Source organism: Nuphar pumila, chromosome 5 (assembly GCF_984573655.1).
Source record: "Nuphar pumila chromosome 5, dmNupPumi1.hap1.1, whole genome shotgun sequence".
NCBI classification, from domain to species: domain Eukaryota; kingdom Viridiplantae; phylum Streptophyta; class Magnoliopsida; order Nymphaeales; family Nymphaeaceae; genus Nuphar; species Nuphar pumila.
The window spans coordinates 98906266-98929319 of record NC_143253.1 but is presented as its reverse complement, the minus strand read 5'-3'; the positions used below and the strand labels follow the sequence as shown (position 1 = coordinate 98929319).

Genomic DNA, 23054 nt, shown 5'->3' with positions numbered 1-23054 from the left:
CTTAGCCATTTTATCTTGGTACTAAACTCGGTAAATACCATCTCAAAATAATCCTTAAAGATTTGGGAAACTTCACTCTTTTGTTTCATGAAATAAATCCAGGCTACACGAGAATAATCATCTATAAAAAGAATGAAATATTTATATCCTAAACGAGACACGACAGGAGTAGGTCCCCATACATCACTGTGAACTAGATCAAAAGACCATTTACTTCTACTACTAGAGGCTGAAAAAGGGGATCTAGTTAGCTTTGCATAGACACAAGTTTTACAAGTATGAGTATTAATAAGTAAATCAGGAAATAAAATGTTCAACACCCTGTTTGATGGATGTCCTATCCTGTTATGCCAGAGGCTGTAGCTTTCTTCTTTCGCAGCAAAGCATAAAGCTTGAGGGATTTTGTCTAACAAATAGAGTCCTTTATGTTCAATCCCTTTACCAATCTCCTTTATCGTTTTTGCATCCTGAAACACAACACCCTCAATAGAAAAAGTTATGATGCAGTTAAGATCCTTAGTTAAACGGCTAACCGATAACAAATTGTTTGAGAGTTGGGGAACATATAGAGTTTTTATGGGCTCTTTTGAATTCACACAGTCCGCATATCCAATACCGTGTACAGAAACTGAGTTCCCATCCGCTATATATATGGGTTGCCTGCCTGTCTTTTTGACATCATAGAGCAGGCTCAACTCACTCATCATATGGTCGGTGGCTCCACTATCAATCACCCAATTTTTTTGGTGAGAGTTTACAACTAAGGCATGATGATTATGCATACTTGAGCTGCCACTTTGGTTTTCTTCTTCACGACTGACGGCAAGGTTGGATTTTCTTATTTGCTGCAAAAGTTTGGCCATATCACTCACTGAATAGGTGTCGGTTGGCTCTTTTCTTTGTCCTTGACTATTTTCATTGCTTGGTCATCTGATAAGGTCCTAACAACGCTCCTTTGTATGCCCATTTTTTTTGCAATGAGCACATCTCAATTTTGGCCTTCCTCTCGAGCGATCACGATCAAGCGGGTATGTTTCCCTTTTTTCAGCACTCATAGTTGTGCTTTCAGCACTCTAAAAGTTTTCAGTTTTATACACAACTTTCTCTTGAATCAGAGGTTGAGATTTTATCTTGCTTCCCATTACTTTGCGTCAGGTTTCCTCGCGTAGAATAATGGCACAATCATTATTAAAAGAGGGCATAACATGAGTCATAAGGACTTGACTTCGCAATTGATCGTAATCTTGTCCGAGGTCAGCAAGTAACTTGAAGATTTTATCCTCCTCTTGGCGTCACTTTATAACTTCTAGATCAGTCATGGTAGGACGGTATTGAGCAAGTTCATCCCACATGCCGCGCAAAACCCTTAAGTATGTATGAAAAGGTTTACCTTCACGTTTATATTGGGATATATCTTGCTGCAACTGATAAACCCTAGCAAGATTATTTTGCTCCCCGTATACCTCTTTCAAGGCATCCCACAGATCTTTGTCTGTCTCCATAAACAGAAAACCCTCAGCTATAGTTGGATCCATGGAATTAAGTAACCAAGACATGACTAGATGATTTGTTGATTCTCACTCATCATAACTCGAGCCTTCTTTCTATGATGGCTGAATTTTGCCAGTGACATATCCAAGTTTTGACTTACAGCTAAGAAAAAGACTTGCGGCTTTCGACCAACTTAGATAGTTCTGACCATTAAGAGAGACGGTGGTGATTTTCAAGGTAGGATTTTGCTCTTGAACCACAACCTTTGCAGATGAGCTGCTGGTTGCAGTCATCCCACCGATGTTCCCTGACTGTCGGCCATGAAGAATGAGAAAGCTGACACACAGGTGAAAACAACACAAAAAATCAGCTATTGTAGCAACTGGTCCAGTCTGATCTTGAACCTATGCTTTGATACCATGTTAAAAATAAAAAATGATGAGCAACAACCTGTTACGATTTGCAAGTGGCAGCACTTTGGGATGGTGCGATTTGTAAGTCACAACTTGATGTGATGATTTATCAGGTACGATGCACACATCGTGTTGACGATTTACACGATGCAATTGCCAGAACTGTAGGGATTTGTGACCATCAGCATATTAACACACAATATAACGTGGTTCGGTCAATATGACCTACATCCACAAAAGGTAGCACCAGCTATATTATTTCTCTCACTCTCTTTTTCTACGTTACATCTACTTACACCTCGCTTTAAATACATGAGTGTTTCCTAATTACATTAGGAAACCTCTTTCATGATCAACATGTCAACTTGCCAATCCTAGGCAATCTTAACAATAAAGATAAGGATGAGATAAACCAAATCTACAGAGAAAATTCTGAGCGTTTGGGAAACTACCTTCCTTCTTTCATCATCATCCTCATCTTCCTCTCTGTGACCCTCACCAGATACTTGAATCAGAACCTCTTATCTTCTTTCTCCTTCGAAATCATGAACAAACTTGGTTTTTGAGATCATTTTCCCTAATTTTCAGAGTCATTGGAGCGTTCGATCTTTATTTTTTGACTGAACTATCGAATCGGCATGATTTTTGCTTTAATTTTCATGTTTTTTTAGGAAAATTAGGAACTTGTGGTCTCTTTCCAATGAAAATCTCTAATTTTGACATGGTTTAGCTTTCCTTTTTTAATCATTTTTAAACGATCGAGACTTCTGACGTCTCACCTTTTTCTCGTAGAAATCACAATAGATGCATTTCTACTTTTCAATTCTATGAATTTTTTTCTGTTTTTTTTTTTTTCTTCTTGTAGTTGCGTTCAATGATCATCGGAGGATTCTGGGTGTTCATGGATATGGCAAGCGGAGGAACTTGAGATCTGGTGCTGAAAGTGTGAAAAAGGATTCCTAAATGGTTCGTTCATATACGAGACACGTTCCCCTCTTTTTTTTTTTTTTTCCTTTTGATTTTCTTGGGGTATATGGTTGGATGGATCGGGTTTCAATGTAAATAATCTCACATTTAAAAATTCATAATAAACATGTTAAAACGTTCCTATGGTTGTGAGGATCAGGTCATTTGATCTAAAATGAAGTAATCTGATCCATTATTTATGACTGTCCAAGTTAACGACACATTGTCATCAGAACACAACTTCCGAGTATGGTCCAAACAAACGTTGAATTTGGTACGTTGTTACAGAAACCAATGTTGGTCTTTTTTGTTCAATTCATTCAATCCTGGACAAAGCGTCAAACATGCCCTTAGATTTTATATATGACACTAACAGCACGGAAACACACATACAAATGGAAGCACAAATGTTTGAGACTATTATTATTTTTAAAATGCTGAAATGTATTTAAATGTTCAAAAGTAGACATCTTTGTTTTAATATTTAATATAAATTAAACATTGCCTTGTAAGTGTTGCAATGCATCAAAAATAAGAAAATTATGAATAACAGATGCATACACAATTTTTGCCGAGACTTTCTTTTTTAAGTAACTCCATCGTTAGGGGTGTTTCTATCCTTTAGGGAGCGTTTGAATAGCAGACAACAGAGGACAGGACATCACGTCCTGTCCTGTACTATTCACTGACAGAAAGTACTGTCCCACCCTATCCATGCACCCCGAAATAAACAAAAAAAATATTTTTTTAGTGTTTGTGCCAGTCCGTCCTCCATTATTGCGTCCGTGGGATGCACCGAGTGGGTGTCCGCACATCCCACATTTGTGTCGATGCGTGCATGGGGCCCGCGCTGGGCATCCCAAAGAAGGGCGTGGACAGCACATCAAACGCCCCCTTAGTGCCAGTCCCAATCTTGGATAAAGGGTTGGCTTCAATTCTAAACAAATGAATAGCCCTATTTTATAAAAATATTTAAAAAAATATTCATAAAATAAAGCTATTCATTCGTTTACAATTGAAGCCAACCCTATTTGATGAATACGAGTCTCAAGAGAATTTCTGTTAATGCCTTCTTTATAAATATCATGTGCTCATGCTCTCCAAGATATGCTGGACAAAGGATGGTCATGCACTGTCCCAGCTAAGCAGATGGCCCCGCACTAAAGGGCCGAGAAATTCCGCGACTGCTTTGGAAGTTGCTAAAGCATTTCATTTACAATCACAAAATCGCAATCAACAAAGATTGAATGCTTATAAGCTTTTTGTGTTTTCATCATTGTGTTTATTTTTCCTAGCAGAGGAGGTACTAAACCATGGGCACCCTCTTTAGATTGAGTGGCCAAGGAAGGCATGAGTCGTCCCTCTCCCAACATTTGCATGAGGGTGGGGTTTCCCAGTACAGGTGCAAAGCTAGTGCCATTGAGGTGAGCTATGTAGAGAGAGAGAGAGAGGTTGTCCAATGTTGGTAGTCAAATTATCAAATGTATACAACTATATATATAGTTTTGAACAGGCAACGTCCCAACACAAGGTGACGTGCAGTAGCTGCTCCTACCAGACAATTGGAGCCCCCGTTGGTAACATCATTTGGCAATTAACGAAGCATTAGATGCAGTAGCCCTTTGGGCAACAGCAAAAAAAAAAATTCCACCATCTATTAGCTTTTGCAAGTACAAGTCTTAAATTTGATTTCATGATACGAGAAAAAAATGATTCTTTTTTGGGCCTTGTAAAGGCCAAATTTTTAAGACATTTTTGTCATTTTCAAAAATCCAAACCACAGGCCCCATTTAACCTTATCTTTTGCTTGTTAATTCACTCGATCAAAAGAAGATGACCTGATGGTACTTTTAATACGAACCAGAAACACAAATAGTTTAAACTGCTAACAATCTACTCCTCAAATTTTATCTTGTCCTACTGTAATAAATGAGAGAGAGAGAGAGAGAGCAAAGTGCCTTGTCTGCACATGCCTACCACTTTCCACTACAAGAACGGCTTTGGGCCCCACCAAGCATTTTAAAGAAATAAAAGGGGAAAAAAAGAGACTATCTATCCTCTCAGAAAAGCACACACTAAGAAATCCACTTAAAACCCTCGTCTCACATCCTCATAATCCAGATCCTCCAAACCCCAATCTCTCTCCTAAATCCTCAAGTCACACCCTCACACCCAGATCCTCCAAACCTCTCTCTCTCTCTCTCTCTCTCTCTCTCTTATGTCCAAACAGACACAGACACATAAAGAACCATGAGAGCAGGTGCTAGCAGCCTACATCAGTCCCTCACGCCCGAGGCCACCAGCATAGTGAAGCAATCGGTGATGCTGGCCAGGCGCCGTGGCCACGCTCAGGTCACTCCCCTACATGTCGCCAGCACCATGCTTTCCTCCTCCACGGGCCTCCTGCGCACCGCATGTATGCATTCACACTCCCACCCACTCCAATGCAAGGCCTTGGAGCTCTGCTTCAACGTAGCCCTCAACCGTCTCCCAGCCACCACCACCACCACTGGTGGCTCTTCCCACTTCCACCACCACCACCACCCTTCTCTCTCTAACGCCTTGGTCGCCGCATTCAAGCGAGCTCAGGCCCACCAGAGGCGTGGCTCCATTGAGAACCAGCAGCAACCTCTGCTTGCAGTTAAGGTAGAGATCGAGCAGCTCATAATTTCCATCTTGGATGATCCTAGTGTCAGTAGGGTGATGAGAGAGGCAGGTTTTTCCAGCACCCAAGTTAAGAACAATGTAGAGCTAGCGGTATCTCTTGAGAACTGCACTAACTCTCCTCTCTCCAAACCCAAAGAACCGAATTTAGGTGCACAAATCTTGAATTCTGGCCTTAAACCGCCTTCTTTCTCAGGTTTGGAGCCTGCAAAGAATGAGGACATAGTTTGCCTTGTAGAGAACCTCTTGAGCAGGAGAAGGAAAAACACTGTTGTTGTAGGGGAGTGTCTTATAACTGCAGAGAGTGTGGTGAGAGGACTTATGGGTAAGATTGAAAAGGGTGAGATTCCTGACCCTCTGAAGGGTGTTCAGTTTATGACACTCCCACTTTTCCCGTTTGGCCATTTGTGCAAGGAAGATGTTGAGCAGAGGCTTGGGGAGCTAAGGTGTGCGTTGAAGAGGTACATAGGAAGAGGGGTTATATTGTATGTGGGAGACCTGAAGTGGACAGCAGAGTTTAGAGCGAGGCATGGTGATGAGAGAAGGAAGTACTTTTTCCCCCTAGAGAATATAGTCTTTGAGATTGGGAGATTGATATCTGATTTTGTTGAGAGTGGGAGATTTTGGATGCTAGGGATTGCAAGTTATCGTACTTTTATGAGATGTAGGATGGGCCATCCTTCTTTGGAAACTTTGTGGGGACTTCACCCTCTTACCATCCCTGCAGGAAGCTTGGGACTGAGTCTCAATTCAGAAAGGTAATGTTACTCAACCAATTGATATAGATTCTCTCCATGAATTTTGTTTTTCTCTTTTGTTCTATCATAAGACTTTTGCTCCTGGACCTTAATCCTTTGAGGGTTGTGTTTTTTTCAGTGACTTGCTAGGCAAAATCCATGAGGGTGGTCTTGAGAAGCAGGTCACTTGTTATCCTGACTGCCTAAGTAAATTTGAGATGGATGTACAAGGATTAGTTAGAACTACCAAAAACTCCTCTACCTGCTCTAACTTACCTTTATGGTTGCAGCAATGCAAAGATGAGAAAAGAGATCTCCCTAATAATAATCTGGTAAATGCTCTTTTTCTTGAATTTGAGGCTAAAGTTCATTGAAGCATGATAAAAGCATAAAGTAAATTCATCAGTGTGATGTCTTTATTGATTTTTGTAATTTGTGCCCTGCCAGGACCAGTTTCAAGTTAGAGAACTGTGCAAGAAATGGAACCACATATGCAATTCTTTCCACAAACAGCACCCCCAAGCAGAAAACACCATGAGCTTCTTGATCGACTGGAACAAGAATGATCAATCCTCACCAAACCAGTCATGGGGGCAGCACCACTTTTCCATATCAAAGAGTGAAACCACTCTCTTGGATCTTCCCAGCTGCAACTCCAGCCCCAACTCAAGTCCCCACAGAGACATGAGGTTCAAGCAGTTCAATGCAGAAAGCCTCAAGAGCCTTTGCACTGCACTTGAGCAGAAAGCTACAAAGCAGGACATCATTCCTGAAATTGCAAGCGTGGTCTTGCAATGCAGATCAGGAATGATAAGAAGAAAAGGGATGAAGACAAAAGAAAGAAAAGAAGACACTTGGTTGTTGTTTGAAGGAGGGGATGCAGAAGGAAAGGAAACACTAGCAAGAGAACTAGCAAACCAGGTCTTCTGCTCTGAAAACAGCTTTCTTACAATTGGGTTGAGCAGTTTCACCTCAGTAAGAGCTGGCTCAGCTGATGATTCCAGAGGGAAGAGGTGTAGAGAAGAATCGGGTAGCAGTTACTTTGAGGAATTCAGTGAAGCCATACACTGCAACCCACACAGGGTCATATTCCTAGAGGACATAGAGCAGTTGGATGATCACACTCTAGTTAACATAAAAAGGGCTATAGAGAGGGGGAAGGTGGTCGGACCTGATGGTGATGAGGTTGGTCTTGGTGATGTCATCATTATTTTGAGCTGTGAGAATTTTAAGCCCAAGTCTAGAGCCTGCTCTCCAGCTTGTGTTAGGCAGAAGTCTGGGACTAGTGAGGAGATGGAGGAGAGGAGCAGCAGTGAGGTTGGAGAGAAGGATGGTACGAGTCCATTCATTTCGTTGGACTTGAATCTGTCTGTGGAGAACAATGAGAGTATGGAAGGGTGGTCTGAGGCGGAGTTGACGAAGTGTGTCGATAGAAGTTTTGTTTTTGACATGGAGAGAGATGAGCGGCTTGTATCATAGAAATGCTTTTCCTTTCGTTCCTTTTTTTTTTTATGGGGATCATGGATTGGTTTTAGTATGTAAAAATTGGTTAGTGGAACGTGGAATTTGTTTACCTCTCTCTCTCATGCGTTATGAAGCTATATAATGATGAGTTTAAAGGGTTCTCCCTGATGCATGTTGCAACATCCATTTTCATCAACATTCTCAATTGCCTATCGTAAATAATAATCTTGGATTCAGATTTTTTTAGAGAAAATAAATTTATTTAATCATGAGTTCAGAGTTAATGATGGTAAAACTAAAGAGTTTCTAGCTCCGGTCGCCAGATAAGGTGGCAAACTCTTTGGATTGATATTAATGCATGCTCGAAGGGAGCCAAGCCATGCAGGAACTGAGCTGCATGCCCGTAAAGCACCCAAGCGCAACGTGACAACATTTACTACATCGACCAGTTTGTCTTCATTCGGTATATATATATATATATATATATATATATATATATATATATATATATATATATATATATATATATATATATGAGAACTGAACATATTAGGCCTTCTTATGGATCTAAACCGTTAGATGTGTTTAGCATGCTCGATTTAGTAAGAATCGACTCTTAGATCATGTTGTTTCAATGAAAAAATGGATTTTTATGATCCGAAAATAATTGGTGCCTTCATAGCCATTGATTTTGGATCACCGGAAAAACCTGTATTCAAGTCAGATTCCGGTGATCCAAAAGCCGGTTCCCACTAAACAAAACCTATAGATCACATCTATGGTGTTAGATGTGAGAAAAAATACCAAAAACTATGATTTTTGAATAGGTCTAATGGGGCTTAACGAGTACATTACTCTCTCTCTCTCTCACTATATATATATATATATATACCAAGAAACCGAAGCAGGTTATATGTTCCCCCCCGAACAGGGCAGTTAGCTACATCTCATGATCGGGGGTCCCAAAGAGCACCACGTATGTAAGCATGTGCGTCTCGTATCCCCATGTTTGTCAGCATTAATTAGGGTTGGAGTTTGATGCGATTGCAAAGACTTAAGTACCCTCTCCTCCATTGGTGCAAAAAAAAATGACAGTTCTTGAAAAGGAGTGGTTGTAAATACTTAAGTGCCCCGAAGATGATTATTTAAGACCCAGTCTCTGCACTACAGGATTATCCGAGAAAGATATCTCCCCTGGACATCAACCCTTTCACACTCTCTCTCCCTTCTATTTCTGCTTCTATGCACATCCAACAGAAGATCTTATATTGCTCCATCAAGCACCGACTGACCTGCACATTTACTGTTGTGGAGCCTGATTCAGAGTTTTTACCCTTACAGGAGGAGGGTCTGGGGGCTCCTCTCAGTGTGGGTAGCATCATTCAACTTGAAGAGTTATGGAGTCTGATTCAGAGCTTTTACCCTTACAGAAGGGGGGTCTGAGGGCTCCTCCCAGCGTGTTCATGGCTCTTTGCCCTCACAGGATGCTACCCGTTCGGGCTCATCAACCATCTCTCGCTCTCTCCCTTCTATTTCTGCTTCTGTGCACATCCATCACAAGATCCTATATTGCTCCATCAAGCACCGACTGACCTGCACATTGACTGTTGTGGGTCCTTACTGATGAGCTGCCTCTAAATTTATTGCAAGTCACAGCTATGCTCAGAGCAACATGTCAACGTCCCACTGATAGGCAAAACAACATTTCAAAGGTTATTTATCATAATGCCAACTTTAGTTGAATCTGTTTTGATTGCAATGTTTGAAGCATCTCTTTCTTGCTTTGAGTGTTTGTGTTTGTTGCTTGCTGCTTAAGTGCTTCTCAATAAGCAGAATCTGGCCCTCATGCTCATCTCGATTGGATTACTGAGATTTCACCAGTAAGATCCGTAGTCCTTGCTGCTAACTCTTTACATTTGCAGGTTGTTTCTTTAAATGATTATAATAATGACAAATATGCGAAGGAGTTCAGTATCAGTGTTTCTAATGCGCTTGCTACTTGTCCTGCTCGAGTTTTGCCAACTCCTCGTGTGAGTTGATCAGAATAATGAATAAAACAATAAATTACATATGATCAACTCACACGAGGAGTTGGCAAAACCCGAGCAGGACAAGTAGCAAGCGCATTAGAAACACTGATACTAAACTCCTTCGCATATTTGTCATTATTATAATCATTTGAAGAAACAACCTGCAAATGTAAAGAGTTAGCAGTAAAAAGGACTACGGATCTTACTGGTGGAATCTCAGTAATCCAATCGAGGGCCAGATTCTGCTTACTGAGAAGCACTTAAGCAGCAAGCAACAAACACAAACAATCAAAGAAAGAAAGAGATGCTTCAAACATTGCAATCAAAACAGATTCAACTAAAGCTGGCATTATGATAAATAACCTTTGAAATGTTGTTTTGCCTATCAGTGGGACGTTGACATGTTGCTCTGAGAATAGCTGTTTGGAAGGGTGAAGCCCAACTGTTGCAGCCAACCGTTGGAGAGGTGGAAGAAGAAGAGGAGGTTGCGGCGTTTGAGACGTCGATGGAAATGCCACCCCTCGAAGCCGAAATCAAGTTCGGCAGGGCAGATTGGTCCGGAAATTGCAGGTTAGAAGGTGCAATGAGGCCGCTGCCCGGGCTGTCCGACTGGTTCCGGCGATTGGAACCCAAGTTCGGAGGAGGTTGGAACAAGGTTGGGATCTACGGGGCTTTGAAGGCATCCTTAGGGAACATAAAGTGCCAGGCCAACGTGATAAGGGCTCTGTTTGAAGCATGGTGCTGGGAGACCAACACCTTTGTGTTTCCGTGGGGAGAGATGACGATCACCTTGGAAGATTTGGCGATGATGGGACTCCCATTGCTTGGAGAGCTCGCTCGAGAGGACCCCAACAATTTCAAAAGCAACAGTGCAGAATCCGGCAAAGAACTGAAGGAACGATTCAAGAAGCTTCTTAGGCTTGGGCAATCTTTCTTTTGATGATTGTGGTTGTAATGTAACGTTGAAGTTAAAATGGGGAATTAAATGATAATAGAAATCGCTGAAAATTTACAGAAATAAACTAGACTCAATAACGAAGACACCACTTTTTACGGATTTGGAATATGACCTCCGGTTAGGGAGATATGACCCTGACAAGTTGGTCCTAATTCGGGTAGCGATTTACAGCGATTTGCTTACTGAATAACACTACAAATTGCTATAGCAATTTGCGGAAGACACTACAAATCGCTATAGCGATTTGCGGAAGAATTTACAGAGTCGGTACTGAGATCTCATGTTCGGGGGTTCCAAACCGCACCATATATAAGATGCAGACCGGCATGTATCCCCATGTCGGTCGCCATCATATTGCATCGTAATTTAGTGCCACAGCAAAGACTTAAGTAACCTTTACCGACATTCGCTTCCTCTTCCTCGGACGGACATAAATGCCCTCCTTCTAGAAAACTGAATCGTCGGTTCATGAAAATGACAAAACTGCCCTCCATCGATATCGCGGGAAAACGTTCCGCAGGTGGTTGTAATGTATCGTTGAAGTTAAAATGGGGAATGAAATGACAATAGATATCGCTGAAAATTTACAGAAATAAATGCCCTCCTTCTAGAAAACTGAATCGTCGGTTCCTCTTCCTCGGACGGACATAAATGCCCTCCTTCTAGAAAACTGAATCGTCAGTTCGTGAAAATGACAAAACTGCCCTCCATCGATATCGCGGGAAAACGTTCCGCAGGTGGTTGTAATGTATCGTTGAAGTTAAAATGAGGAATGAAATGACAATAGATATCGCTGAAAATTTACAGAAATAAATGCCCTCCTTCTAGAAAACTGAATCGTCGGTTCCTCTTCCTCGGATGGACATAAATGCCCTCCTTCTATGAAACTGAATCGTCGGTTCGTGAAAATGATAAAACTGCCCTCCATCGATATCGCGGGAAAACGTTCCGCAGAGTTTGCGTATGTAGCAAGCATTATGTTGTATGATACAAATAGTTCAAAAAAATCCTTTCTCGCTCTAAGCACTCTACCGGAGATTCTTTGCTTTCATCTCGAGTTGCCGGAGCATCCTTTCCTTTTTACCAGAGCATCTGTTTCCGTCTTACGCGCAGTCGCAGCATCGTTGCCACCTTCTGTTGCGTATTAGTTGTTACTGTTGCTTACTCTACAGTTGGAATATCCAAATTCCCATCGTTTCGGTGAGTTTCGTGTAAGTTTTCTTTCTTCAATCTGAAGATTGGTTCTTATACAAGGATTTGTATTATGAACCCAAATATTCCGACGATTTCTAATGATGATGATCGTGTATTGTGTTGTGCAGGTTAGCAATGTCTGCGCCTCATCAGATTAGAGATACCCCGTCGTTCTATGGGTTGTCTATTAGAGAAGTGATCCGCCAGTCCCATCTATCTAATGTTTTTGAAAGATACCAAAATATACTTAAGATTGAGAACGATGAAGACAGGGAAAAAACCTTGGAATCATATTTTGCGAAGGATTATCCATCAGATATCGAGGTTGCGGACCAAAGGAAGAACTCTGAAGAACGAAAGATGCAGAACAAGGATGACGAAGAGAAGGCAAAGGCCAGAAATATTGATGAGAATATAAATAGAAGGCGGAGGATTAACACACAGCAGATGGAAAAGAGGAAGAAGAAGGCCGAGGAGTGGGAAAGGGATGTTAGCAATATGATGGCGGAGGCTCATAGGAGAAACTTGAAGAGTAGAGCAATGCGACACAAGGCAAGGCTACTGAAGGAGGCGGAGGAGAGGCGAAGGCAAATGAATAAGGAGGAGGAAGAGAAGGAACAGAATATTCCTCAGTTTGAGGAAGAAAAGGAAAGGCGAAGGAGGGAGTTGGAGTTCGAGGAAGCTAAGGAAATGCAAAGGCAGCAGAAGGAGAATGAAGAAAAGAAGGAAAGGCAACGGAAGGAGAAGGAGGAGGAGGTAGAGAAGGAAAGAGAAAGGAAGAAGCAGGAGGAATAATTGCAGGAAAGAAGGAAACAACAACTGCAAGAGAAAGAAAGGCGGCGGAAGGAGAAGGAGGAAGAAAATGAAAGGGAAAGAAAGAAGCAGGTGGAAGAACTGCGGCAAAGAAGGAAACAAGAAATCAAGGAGAAAGAAAGGCGGCTGAAGGAGAAGGAGGAGGAAGAAAAGGAAAGGGAAAGGAAGAAGCAGGAGGAAGAGGCGAAAAGGGAAAGACAAAGGAAGCAGAAGGAGGAGGAGATAAAGGAGAGAGAAAGGAAGGAGAAGGAGGAGGATGCGAAAAAGGAGAGAGAAAGGATGCAGGAGGAGAAAAGGGAGAGAGAAAGGAAGGAGAAGGAGGAGGAGAAAAGGCAGAGAGAAAGGAAGCAGAAGGAGGAGGAGGAGAAAAGGGAGAGAGAAAGGAAGGAGAAGGAGGAGGAGAAAAGGCAGAGAGAAAGAAAGCAGAAAGAGGAGAAGGAGAAAAGGGAGAGAGAAAGGAAGGAGAAGGAGAAAAGGGAGAGAGAAAGGAAGGAGAAGGAGGAGGAGAAAAGGCAGAGAGAAAGGAAGCAGAAGAAGGAGGAGGAGAAAAAGGAGAGAGAAAGGAAGGAGAAGGAGGAGGAAAAAAGGCAGAGAGAAAGGAAGCAGAAGGAGGAAGAGGAGAAAAGGGAGAGAGAAAGGAAGGAGAAGGAGGAGGAGAAACGCGAGAGATAAAGGAATCAGAAGGAGCAGGCGGAAAAGGACAGAGAAAGGAAGCAGAAGGAGGAGGAGGAGAATAGGGACAGAGAAAGGAAGCAGAAGGAGGATGAGAAAAGGAAGGCGAGAGAAAGGAAGGCGACGGTGGAGCCGGTAGAGATGGAGATTGAAAGGCAGTTCGAGGCAGTGGACCCACCAGAAAGTCCCAGGTTGGAGCGAGAACAGCAGAAAATAGCGACCAAGGTAAATATATTTGTCCTGTCTGCGAAGATTTAATAATATGTTTAGCGATTTTGGTATAGCGATTACTATGTTAGGTATTGATATTTATAGCGATTACTGCGATAGTATGTCTGCAACCGATATTATTTATAGCGGTTAGTAGAATAGTATTTATAAGTACAAATGGAAGTAATTTATAATTTGTAGGAATAATATGTTATTTTGTGTTACAGGGAGGTCACAGGAGAAGTAGAGCACCAGGTGAAAAGCTCGGAGGTCGCTGTCAATGGCCTGTAGTTCTGTCTTGGTATGGTCAACTGAGTGCATATCAGAAGGACCGACTACGAAATATGCACTTTGGTGGCCTTTTGGACCAACAATATTTTGAAACTTGCTGGAATACCATGACTCACCTGGTAAATAAGTGGAATGATAAGACTAACACATTCCAGTTTGATTCTTTTGAGATCACCATGACTCTAGAAGATGTGGCGAGGATCACTGGCCTTAAGTGCGATGGCAGTGCTGTCCTATTACAGCATTCAAACTATAACGCAAGGGAAAACTGCACTGCCCTTTTAGGAATGTCGATGGACGAATGGAGTCAATGTATTTCTGGTGGAAGCAATTCCACATCAATGAAGGTCTCAGTTTTTCGTAATAAATGGGAAGGCCACTCCAGTACTTGTGCATCTGAAACAGCTGACCAAGAGTTGCGCGACTTCCTTCTATATTTTTTTGCTCTTACATTATTTTCCGATTATTCTGGTTCGAGAATAAGTTCCATGTGGCTGCAGTACCTGGCAGACTTAGACGAAGTCGACAACTATGCCTGGGGTGCCGCTATGCTCGCACACCTGTACAGTCAACTCCACCGTGCGAGTAATGGTACGAAAACAGTTGGCGGATTTTGGCCATTTGTTTAGGTATTTGTTGATTACATACTTAGTATTTGTAGACAAATCTCATTGCAGTCTGTGGTGTTGCTAATAATATTTTTTTTGTTAGGCCTGGGCGTTGGAACATATTATCCCATTGCGTCCACGGTGTGGCCCTCCGATTTGTGGTTTTCCAAAGATCGGTCGCTGGGCCAGAATAAACGTCGCAGTTTATAATGCTAAGTCTATTTTAGATGGGCTGCAATTAAACGAGGTAAACGTTCTAAAATTGTTTACAATCGCGTCAGCATTTACCATTGAGTATTATAAGTCGTTGTAATGTTCAGCATTCTTAAGTATACATCGCTGCAGGATTGTCTTCCGTAGTACATATCGTTGTTGCCATATCATGCGTAAATAAATTTTAATATATTTGTCATTCGTTATTAAAAAGAATTACCAATGTACAGGTTTTGTGGAGACCTTATGAAGATGGGGGCGATGATGAAGACGTTGTTGCGGAGGCTGCGAGATTGTCTCACCGTGATTTGTGGCTATTCTGCAATTTTGAAGCCGAAATGCAGCAAGGTAGTCGAGTTCTCCTACAATCTGGCTTGGGACAGTCTATCCCAAATAAGCCTTTGGAGGTGAGAAGGAAGATGAATAATGGTGGGGGCAGGCACGTGAATTGGAGCGATCGCTACAGGGACGAATTATTAAATTGGAACTCCGGTGGTTTCCCTGCCGTACCGTATGATCATGAAGGACGACAATTTGATCCCTTCTATTTCGAAAGCTATTGGGAACCAATGCGGCGAAATCGGAAGATTGAGAAAATTGTCAACCCATGCCTCCCAACTGTCCCTTCTCATGTTGTAGCCCAGCCTCTACAACCAAAACGTCATCTCAATCTGGTTAATACGACTAGTCCATCAGTAACAAATCATGAGGAAGACCAAACTCTTGCTCCAAAAGAGAAGACTGTCTCTGCCGCAAGGTTCGAACTTATTGAGAGGGAGAATAAGAAATTAAGGACAGAAGTAAGCACTATGGGGACCCAATTGAATGCAGTGGTGGACATGATGACCACTCTTCTTAGGCAAGGTTTTGCAACGAGGAGGCCACCCAGGATAGACAGTCCACCAATAAAAAGTGAGAGACAAGTCTATGAAATTTCATCAGATTCGTCCAGTGACTCGGAATAAATCCTAGATTTTCATTTTTATCACGCTATACATTTGTTGTAATTGTATAATGAGTTGCGGTAACGTGAAATTCTTTTACTGTTTAATTCTTTATTATTACATCTTTCCGACTTTGGGTCTCGGTAATAAATAAACTTTCCTCTATGGGAGGATTAGTAGGTTGATAAGAAGGATGGTTGTCTTCATCTATATTTTCTTTTTTACTAAACTAATTGAGTTCATCATCACTAAAAATATCATCATTTCTATATAGTAACTTAAACAAGAAAGAGTAATCCATATTCTCTTTATGGGATTCATCCTTCTCCAAACCACTAACGTTTCCTAAGAAAGTCACATTCCTAGAAACATATAGTTTGTCGTTCTTAACATCATAGCATCTAAATCTTTTTTGAGTTTCAGAATATCCAAGAAATGCATAAGGAATGACTTTTGGTGAGAGTTTGTCATTTTTGTCGGTAAGGACAAAACATTTACATCCAAAAATTCTTAACCTATTTTAGTCGGGTTCCTTTTGGTATAAAATTTTAAAAGCTGAAGTTTTGTTTAGATTTTTTGAAGAAAAGTGATTTATAAGATAAACGGATGTAAGAGCCGCCTCGGCCCAAAAACTTTTTGGAATGTTTTGAGAAATGAGTAAAGTTCTAGTTGTTTCAATAATATATCTATGTTTTCTTTCAGCTAGACTGTTTTGTTGTGGTGTTTTTGGACAAGATCTATGATGAACTATTCTATGGTTTTCAAGATAGTTTTTAAAATCATTTGAAAGATACTCTCCTCCGGAATCAACTGTAAAGATTTTTAAATTATCATTAAATTGATTTTTAATCATCATATGATATGTCTTAAACAATGCAAAGACTTCATGCTTATGTTTAAGGAAGTATATCCAACAAAATCTTGAATAATCATAAAAAAAATAACATAGTAAGCAAATCCTCCCTTAGATACTACGGGTGTCGGTCCCCATAAATCCGAGTGCACAAGTTCAAAAGATTTGTTTGTAAACGTAGATCTTTGTTCAAAAGTCAAGCTTCTCATTTTTCCAAAAATGCAATGATTACAATTGAAATTACTTTTACAGAGATCTTTGTCTTCGCAATCGCTGTATTTGTCTTCGCCTCGAAAGAATAGCGCACAAAGTATTGACGATCTAAGCCATGAACAATAATTTAACGAGTTCTGACGGCACAAAGGTTTGTATCCATATACGATAATCATGAAAAGGTATTTGTGTTAAATAATCAATAGATAAGGAAAGGATTTGTTGCCATCGCTGGATACTTCGTGCTTTAAGTCGGAGAGCGATCTGTGGCATCGCAGCATAGTGATTTGTGGGTATTGTTCGAATGTCAAATCACACATAAAAAACGTATTTTTGAATATTTAAAACTTAATGAGCGGCATGGAAAGACGTATTTTTGAATACTTCGAACGCAAGCATTTAATTTGGGGGCGATTATCAAAAAAAGGCGGCATGCGAAAAGCCGTATTTATATTTTTTTTAAACGCAATCAATTAATTAGCTTCGTGCTTTGAGTCGGAGAGCGATCTGTGGCATCACAGCATAGTGATTTGTGGGTATTGTTCGAATGTCTAATTACACGTGGAAAACGTATTTTTGAATATTTAAAACTTAATGAGCGGCATGGAAAGACGTATTTTTGAATACTTCGAACGCAAGCATTTAATTTGGCGGCGGTTATCAAAAAAAGGCGGCATGCGAAAAGCCGTATTTATATTTTTTTTAAACGCAATCAATTAATTAGCGGGCTGTTTTCAAAAAATGGCTGCACGTTAAAGGACTTTACCTTTGTAGGTGAGGACGGCGTTTCAGTATCTCCGTTGCAAAGGTGCCATCGATATCTCCGTCCAGGCATGGCGCCGAAGAAGGGGACAATCGGAGCAGTACGACCAGCCATAGCGGACAAGAAGAGGACTAGTGGAGCAATACGACCCGGCACGACGCCAAAGACGATGGGAGCACTACGACCGGGCACGGCGGCAACGGAGAGGACGATGGTAGCAAAACGACCAGGCACGGCGCCAGAGGAGTGGACGAGGGGAGAAAAACGACCAGGCACGGAGCAAACAGATAGGAGGATGGGAGCTAAACGACCAGGCACATTGCCAATGGAGTGGACGATGGCAGCAAAACGGCCACGCACGGCTCTGAACAAGAATACAACCATATCCACAGTACGAGGACTAGCGCTTAAGAGGTATATTCTTTGAAACGCCTGAGCGGTTTAGTGAACATTTGGCTTTTCATGTCGTATTTGGACTAGTGTTGTTTACTGTAGACAATAATTTCAATGTCCAATCCTGAATACCACACTCATGGTGCACTCAGTGCAACATCCACAGTCTCGGGTGGGCGGCAACGCCTTGACGAGTTCGTAGATGACATCGAGCAGATGCAAGATGAATTTGCAGATGGGAACACTATCAGTAATTTTGTAAGTATTTGTCCACTATCAATTTCTAGGTCATCGGTTTGCATGTTCTGAAGTTCGTAACTTTGTGCAACCAGACAATTTATGATTTTGTCAATTACTTTCAGAGCAACCCAACGAGCAATACAGTACGCATCATCAGCCCGTATTTCATGGTATGTCTGTGCCGCTGTTGTTCTGTTTGCTTTCATGACGTACTCACGTTTCTTGGTGGTTAAACCTTGCTATTTCGTACAACAGATGTACGTCCGGCGAAAGCCATACGGCATAGGATTCGAAGATGCACTACCTTGTTGGAACAGCGATGATGAGTGCATAGACATTTCGAAATTTGGAAAGGTAAGTGAACAAACCTCTTATCCAAGGTTTATTCGTAACATCCCCATCACGATAAGTCTCTGAAACGAAAAATGATTTTATCGATTCGCAAATTTTACTTCCTACACTCTGGCAACATCCAGACCATTGGGTCCTATACGAGATGAATTTTCAGCTAAAACAACTATGGTGCTACAACTCATTGGACTGCCACAGTGGCGTAGAATGCGATGCTATGCATTTGGTAAGCTTGTACCCAAAGGTGAAGTAGCTATTCGAGGTGGACCGGACTGTAATATATTATCCATTTTTCACAAGCGGGATTCCTTAATGGGCAAATGGGTGTCGACATTGGTGAGTGGATGTTGCTCTGTGCTGACGATGCTCCGTTACAAAGTAATGGGGTCGATTGTGGCATATTCGTAATGAAGCATATTGAAGCAATATACAATGGAGAACAACCTTGTTTCCACGCTGTATGAGCTTCGTATCCGATGTTATTGGGTATTCCTGTTATATATTGGTTTCACATTACCTGTTTTGTTGCAGGAACATATGCCGGTAATACGCGATGAAATATACGGAAAATTGATTGAGTTTAAAACGAACGACAGACAGAATAGTATAAAGTGAAACCTATCGATTGCTCTGTCTGTACAACCTAACGAGGCCCTCCATCACCGTTCTCGCCATCCTCCTCGACAGTAACCCAGTAGGTGCAGTCGCGCTGAGGGTGGCCAGCAGGAGCTCCGCCAAGTCCTCTTCCTCTCCCTAGCGAGGTCTAAGCGGATTTGTCGTTCCGGTGATGGGTGTTCATCTCATTCCGTTGACGGGTGTTCTATGAAAAGTAAATTGTATTCAGAAATAGTTTTGTGTTGTATACGCATAACCAATGCTGGTAAAGTTGTTCTTATGCAATGAAGATATTTCTACTAGTAAGGGGTAGTAATGTTTCAAGGTGTTAGTGGGTATCTAAATTTTTGTCATGTAGTGTAAAAGAGGGTCGACCCCTATATGTTGTAACCTTTTCAGGGTTTTTTGCTAATGAAGCTTAAGTTGTCTTCCCTCTCTATTCTCCTCTCTTCTCCTTTTGTTCTTGCTGGTTTCCCGATTTCAATATGGTATCAGAGCTCTATTGAAAATGAAAGGGTGCTTTGTTGAAGATCGGTGAGAGGAAGAAGCTTCATCTGCATCGGTCGTGCTGGGAGCCACCTCAGTTTGTGTTCTCCATAGCTGATGTCCGTACCAACCTTGAAGTCTTGAACTTTTGGTCGATTGATGTTGGATTCCATTAGCTCTTGATTTTTGTGATTGAATGAATCAAGAATTTTAATGGTCGGATGAAATCTCAATTTTTAGTGGATTTTCTTGTATTTTCTGAAAAAACTGATGAACAGTACCCTGAATGCAAAAAGTTTGTGATTGTGATGCTATCGGTGGGTTTTGTTTGCCCAAATCAAATGTAATCTGGTCATTTTTTGGTGTGTGATAGATTGGGACTGATTTGAAGGGCTATTTGGGTGTTTGGGTGCAATTTTGATGATAGATTTGGGTTCTTAGTTCAGGCGGTAACCCATTTTCTGTAGTTTTTCTCTGTTTCGACCAGCATATTGTGTTGGGTTGCTGGTGCTTTCGACCAGCACAAGTACGACCATCATATTTTTCTCTGGCGAAAGATATTTCTAAATATCGCATTACGTGAACTTATCAATAAGAAAGGTTTGTTCTTAGAAAGCGCTGTATTGATGAACCGACGGTAATGTACACCTAAAGCGATTTCTTTAAACATACTTGTGGATTTATTTGAGACCCAAAGATTCAGTCTAATCGCATTGACTACCATTCAGAATAGCCCTCTGGCATGACATTGTTTTCATTAATGCGGAGTGCTTTTTTATTTAAGATTTGCTTTTGGTTTAATGAAACTGACGTATATACTCAAAAACTGACGAAGGGTGATAGGACGTTTCATTAATATTTGAATGACACAACACACAGTTCCACTTTGCTTCGCGAATAAGGAACCGACATAATCAACAATTTCTGCACACACGACTTATTCTTGAATCGAGTGCATAGGCGGCTTCAACGCAGTTGTCGTATCCGTCTATACCTTTTTCATAGGTCTGTAAGATCATAATTGAAGAAACCGTCGTTTAAAATTCAAGCAATTTTCAAATGCTGGCACAGGTTTTCATGGTCGTAGCAGTGTAGTTTGATGTTAGACCACCAAGCGTATCGCTTTGTACTATTTGTAAAATACGAACGAGACATTAAAGTGATGTTTAAGCATACAACATTTCATAGCGATGTTGAATATTATCATTTCGAACATTAGAAGTCTTTGTTCATTGCACACATCGCAGTCTCACCCTGCGACTGTCAATCACGCGGGTTGAGCGCACATCTTTTATCAATTACAAGCCTTTTAGACCTCGCCTTCGTCAGTTTCTCCTCCGAAATTAGAAAGGACGTCAACTTTTTTGCAGAGTTCTTCGCGAAATCCGGGTATATCAACCTGCAAAAACAGATTGTAAACTAGAAGCAATAGACATGCCCTTAATTGCCAATAACAGAGGCCAAGGAATGGCATACAACGTCGAAACAGGGTTCTGCACCATTGTATATCGCTTCAATGTACTTCATTACAAATACGCCGCAATCAACGTCATTATCTTGTAAAGGAGCATGGTATGCCGTGCGATAGATCCACTCACTGACATCGACTCCCAAAATGGCTATGAGGAAACCGATCTGAGAATAATGCGACCGAAAGTAAATTCATGACCCCAGTACACTACACGATACTCATATAGATGAAATCTTACGAGATGGGAAATGTCTAGCCGTAAACCACTGTCAACTTCCAACGAATTGTAACACCATAGTTGTTTTTCGCGTAAATCCATCACGTATAAGACCCAATACTTTTCAGACTGCCAGAGTGTAGGAATCAGTATCTGCAAATAGATCGAAAAAATGTTGTTACCACTGTCACGCTGTAATATTGCACTGTAGGTTTGTTTGCTTACATTTTCACTTGTCATAAGGTCTCTGCAGTGATTACCGTTAACCTAATAAGGTTTGCCGTCTTGAAATCCACTGGAGTATGGCAAACAGCGTAATATAGTCTGCAAACCGAAAGAAACATTGCTAACACCAACGTTAACATACGAATCAATTGGACTAAATCAATAATGAAATGCAACATAAAATACAACCGATATACCATGAAATATGGGCTGACGACGCTCACAGTCTGGCTTGGTGCGTTGCTTTTAATATAATTTACGAAATCGGATATAGTCTGTTTGCAGCAAATATGGTGTTGTATTGATCATACGTACACATGAATTACGTTTATAGACAACTACTACTAGTTTCATACTAACAAAATTACTGATCATGTTGCATTGTGCGAATTCACTGCGCATTCGGTTGATGTCCTCCAGGAGTGATTGACTAAGTTTTCGCCCAACTTCGTCGGTGGATGTTCGACTGAAATGAATGTGGACATTGCAAAGACCGATATTTAAATTACATTATATAGTACACAAAAACAAATCGCAAAAAATGCATGAAAGAGACGGATTTTGCTGAACATGTAGACTATGTGTAGACAATATACCCATGATTCGCCATTGTTGGTCGTGTAGCTGTCTTCGTCTGCCTCACCGACTATAATTTTCTATGTTTGAGGGCGGATCTCCAGGTTTATGAAGGAACCGTCGGTTTGGTTGTTGCTGGTTCACAAAGTAGAAGACAAACACACCTTCCAGTGCTTGTGCGACTATTTATGACCTAAAAGATTACTGCTCAACCAACATGATCAATGAATACTGTACGACAACTCAAACATTTATGGGTATCCGTTGGAAAATACACATTGAGTAGCCTTTTATTTATAATATATGGATACAACTTTTCACAAGATAACAATAATGATTTCAAAAGGCAAGTGGAGGTGTCGGGAACGCGAAAGATTTGCTGGAGAAGAAGGTGACTGGAGGTGTATGGCGATTTGTGGTTATCGTTGAATAGCGATCTGTGGCATCGCAGCACAATGATTGACAGTTCTACGCTGCGATGCCACACATCGCAGCACACTTGAACAATCCTTCGCATCACGCTAAGATTGACAGTCCAACAATAATCAACAACGTTCTACGCTGTGATGCCACATATCGCTATTCAACGATAACCACAAATCGCCATACAGTGATGTCATCATTCGCCTTCCTGCAGAAGCAAAAACCCGCTATCTATCGATTTGAACAAATTCAACCACGAACCGCAAGTCGTCAATGACAAACGACTATAAACTCTCAAAAAATCCGACATTGTGGAGATCGGGTCATGCAAAGAGGCATGACAACTAAGTTAATAGCCCACACGAGATTCCTGTGTCCCAAACCTATCTGTCGACTACATCATAGCCTGTCATGAAAGAGAAAATATTAGACACTGAATTATGTTTCACAAGAAATGCGTACCTCCTTGCAACATCGATTACATACCAAAAGCCTTGTAAAACTGTAGCGATCGTTGCCGGAAATCTGGTCGGGAGGAATGTAGGTTTGAACGTTTGCCG

At 41.2% G+C, this 23054-nt stretch overlaps 1 protein-coding gene across 1 annotated transcript; it reads left to right on the top strand.

Annotated features, from left to right (window-relative positions):
- Positions 1 to 5120: 5120 nt before the first annotated feature.
- LOC149837896 (protein SMAX1-LIKE 3-like) lies at positions 5121 to 7750 on the top strand. The gene is made up of 4 exons (XM_090008147.1): positions 5121 to 6292; positions 6411 to 6453; positions 6562 to 6603; positions 6719 to 7750. Exons 1-4 carry the CDS (start codon positions 5121 to 5123, stop codon positions 7748 to 7750), a joined length of 2289 nt encoding a protein of 762 aa, XP_089864273.1.
- The last annotated feature ends 15304 nt before the right edge of the window (positions 7751 to 23054 follow it).

Excerpts from the sequence above, each read along its gene's own strand:
- LOC149837896 (XM_090008147.1), top strand. The coding sequence starts at position 5,121 with ATGAGAGCAGGTGCTAGCAGCCTACATCAGTCCCTCACGCCCGAGGCC. Across the intron at positions 6,293-6,410 it reads CTGAGTCTCAATTCAGAAAG|TGACTTGCTAGGCAAAATCC; the intron begins GTAATGTTACTC and ends TGTTTTTTTCAG. Across the intron at positions 6,604-6,718 it reads ATCTCCCTAATAATAATCTG|GACCAGTTTCAAGTTAGAGA; the intron begins GTAAATGCTCTT and ends GTGCCCTGCCAG.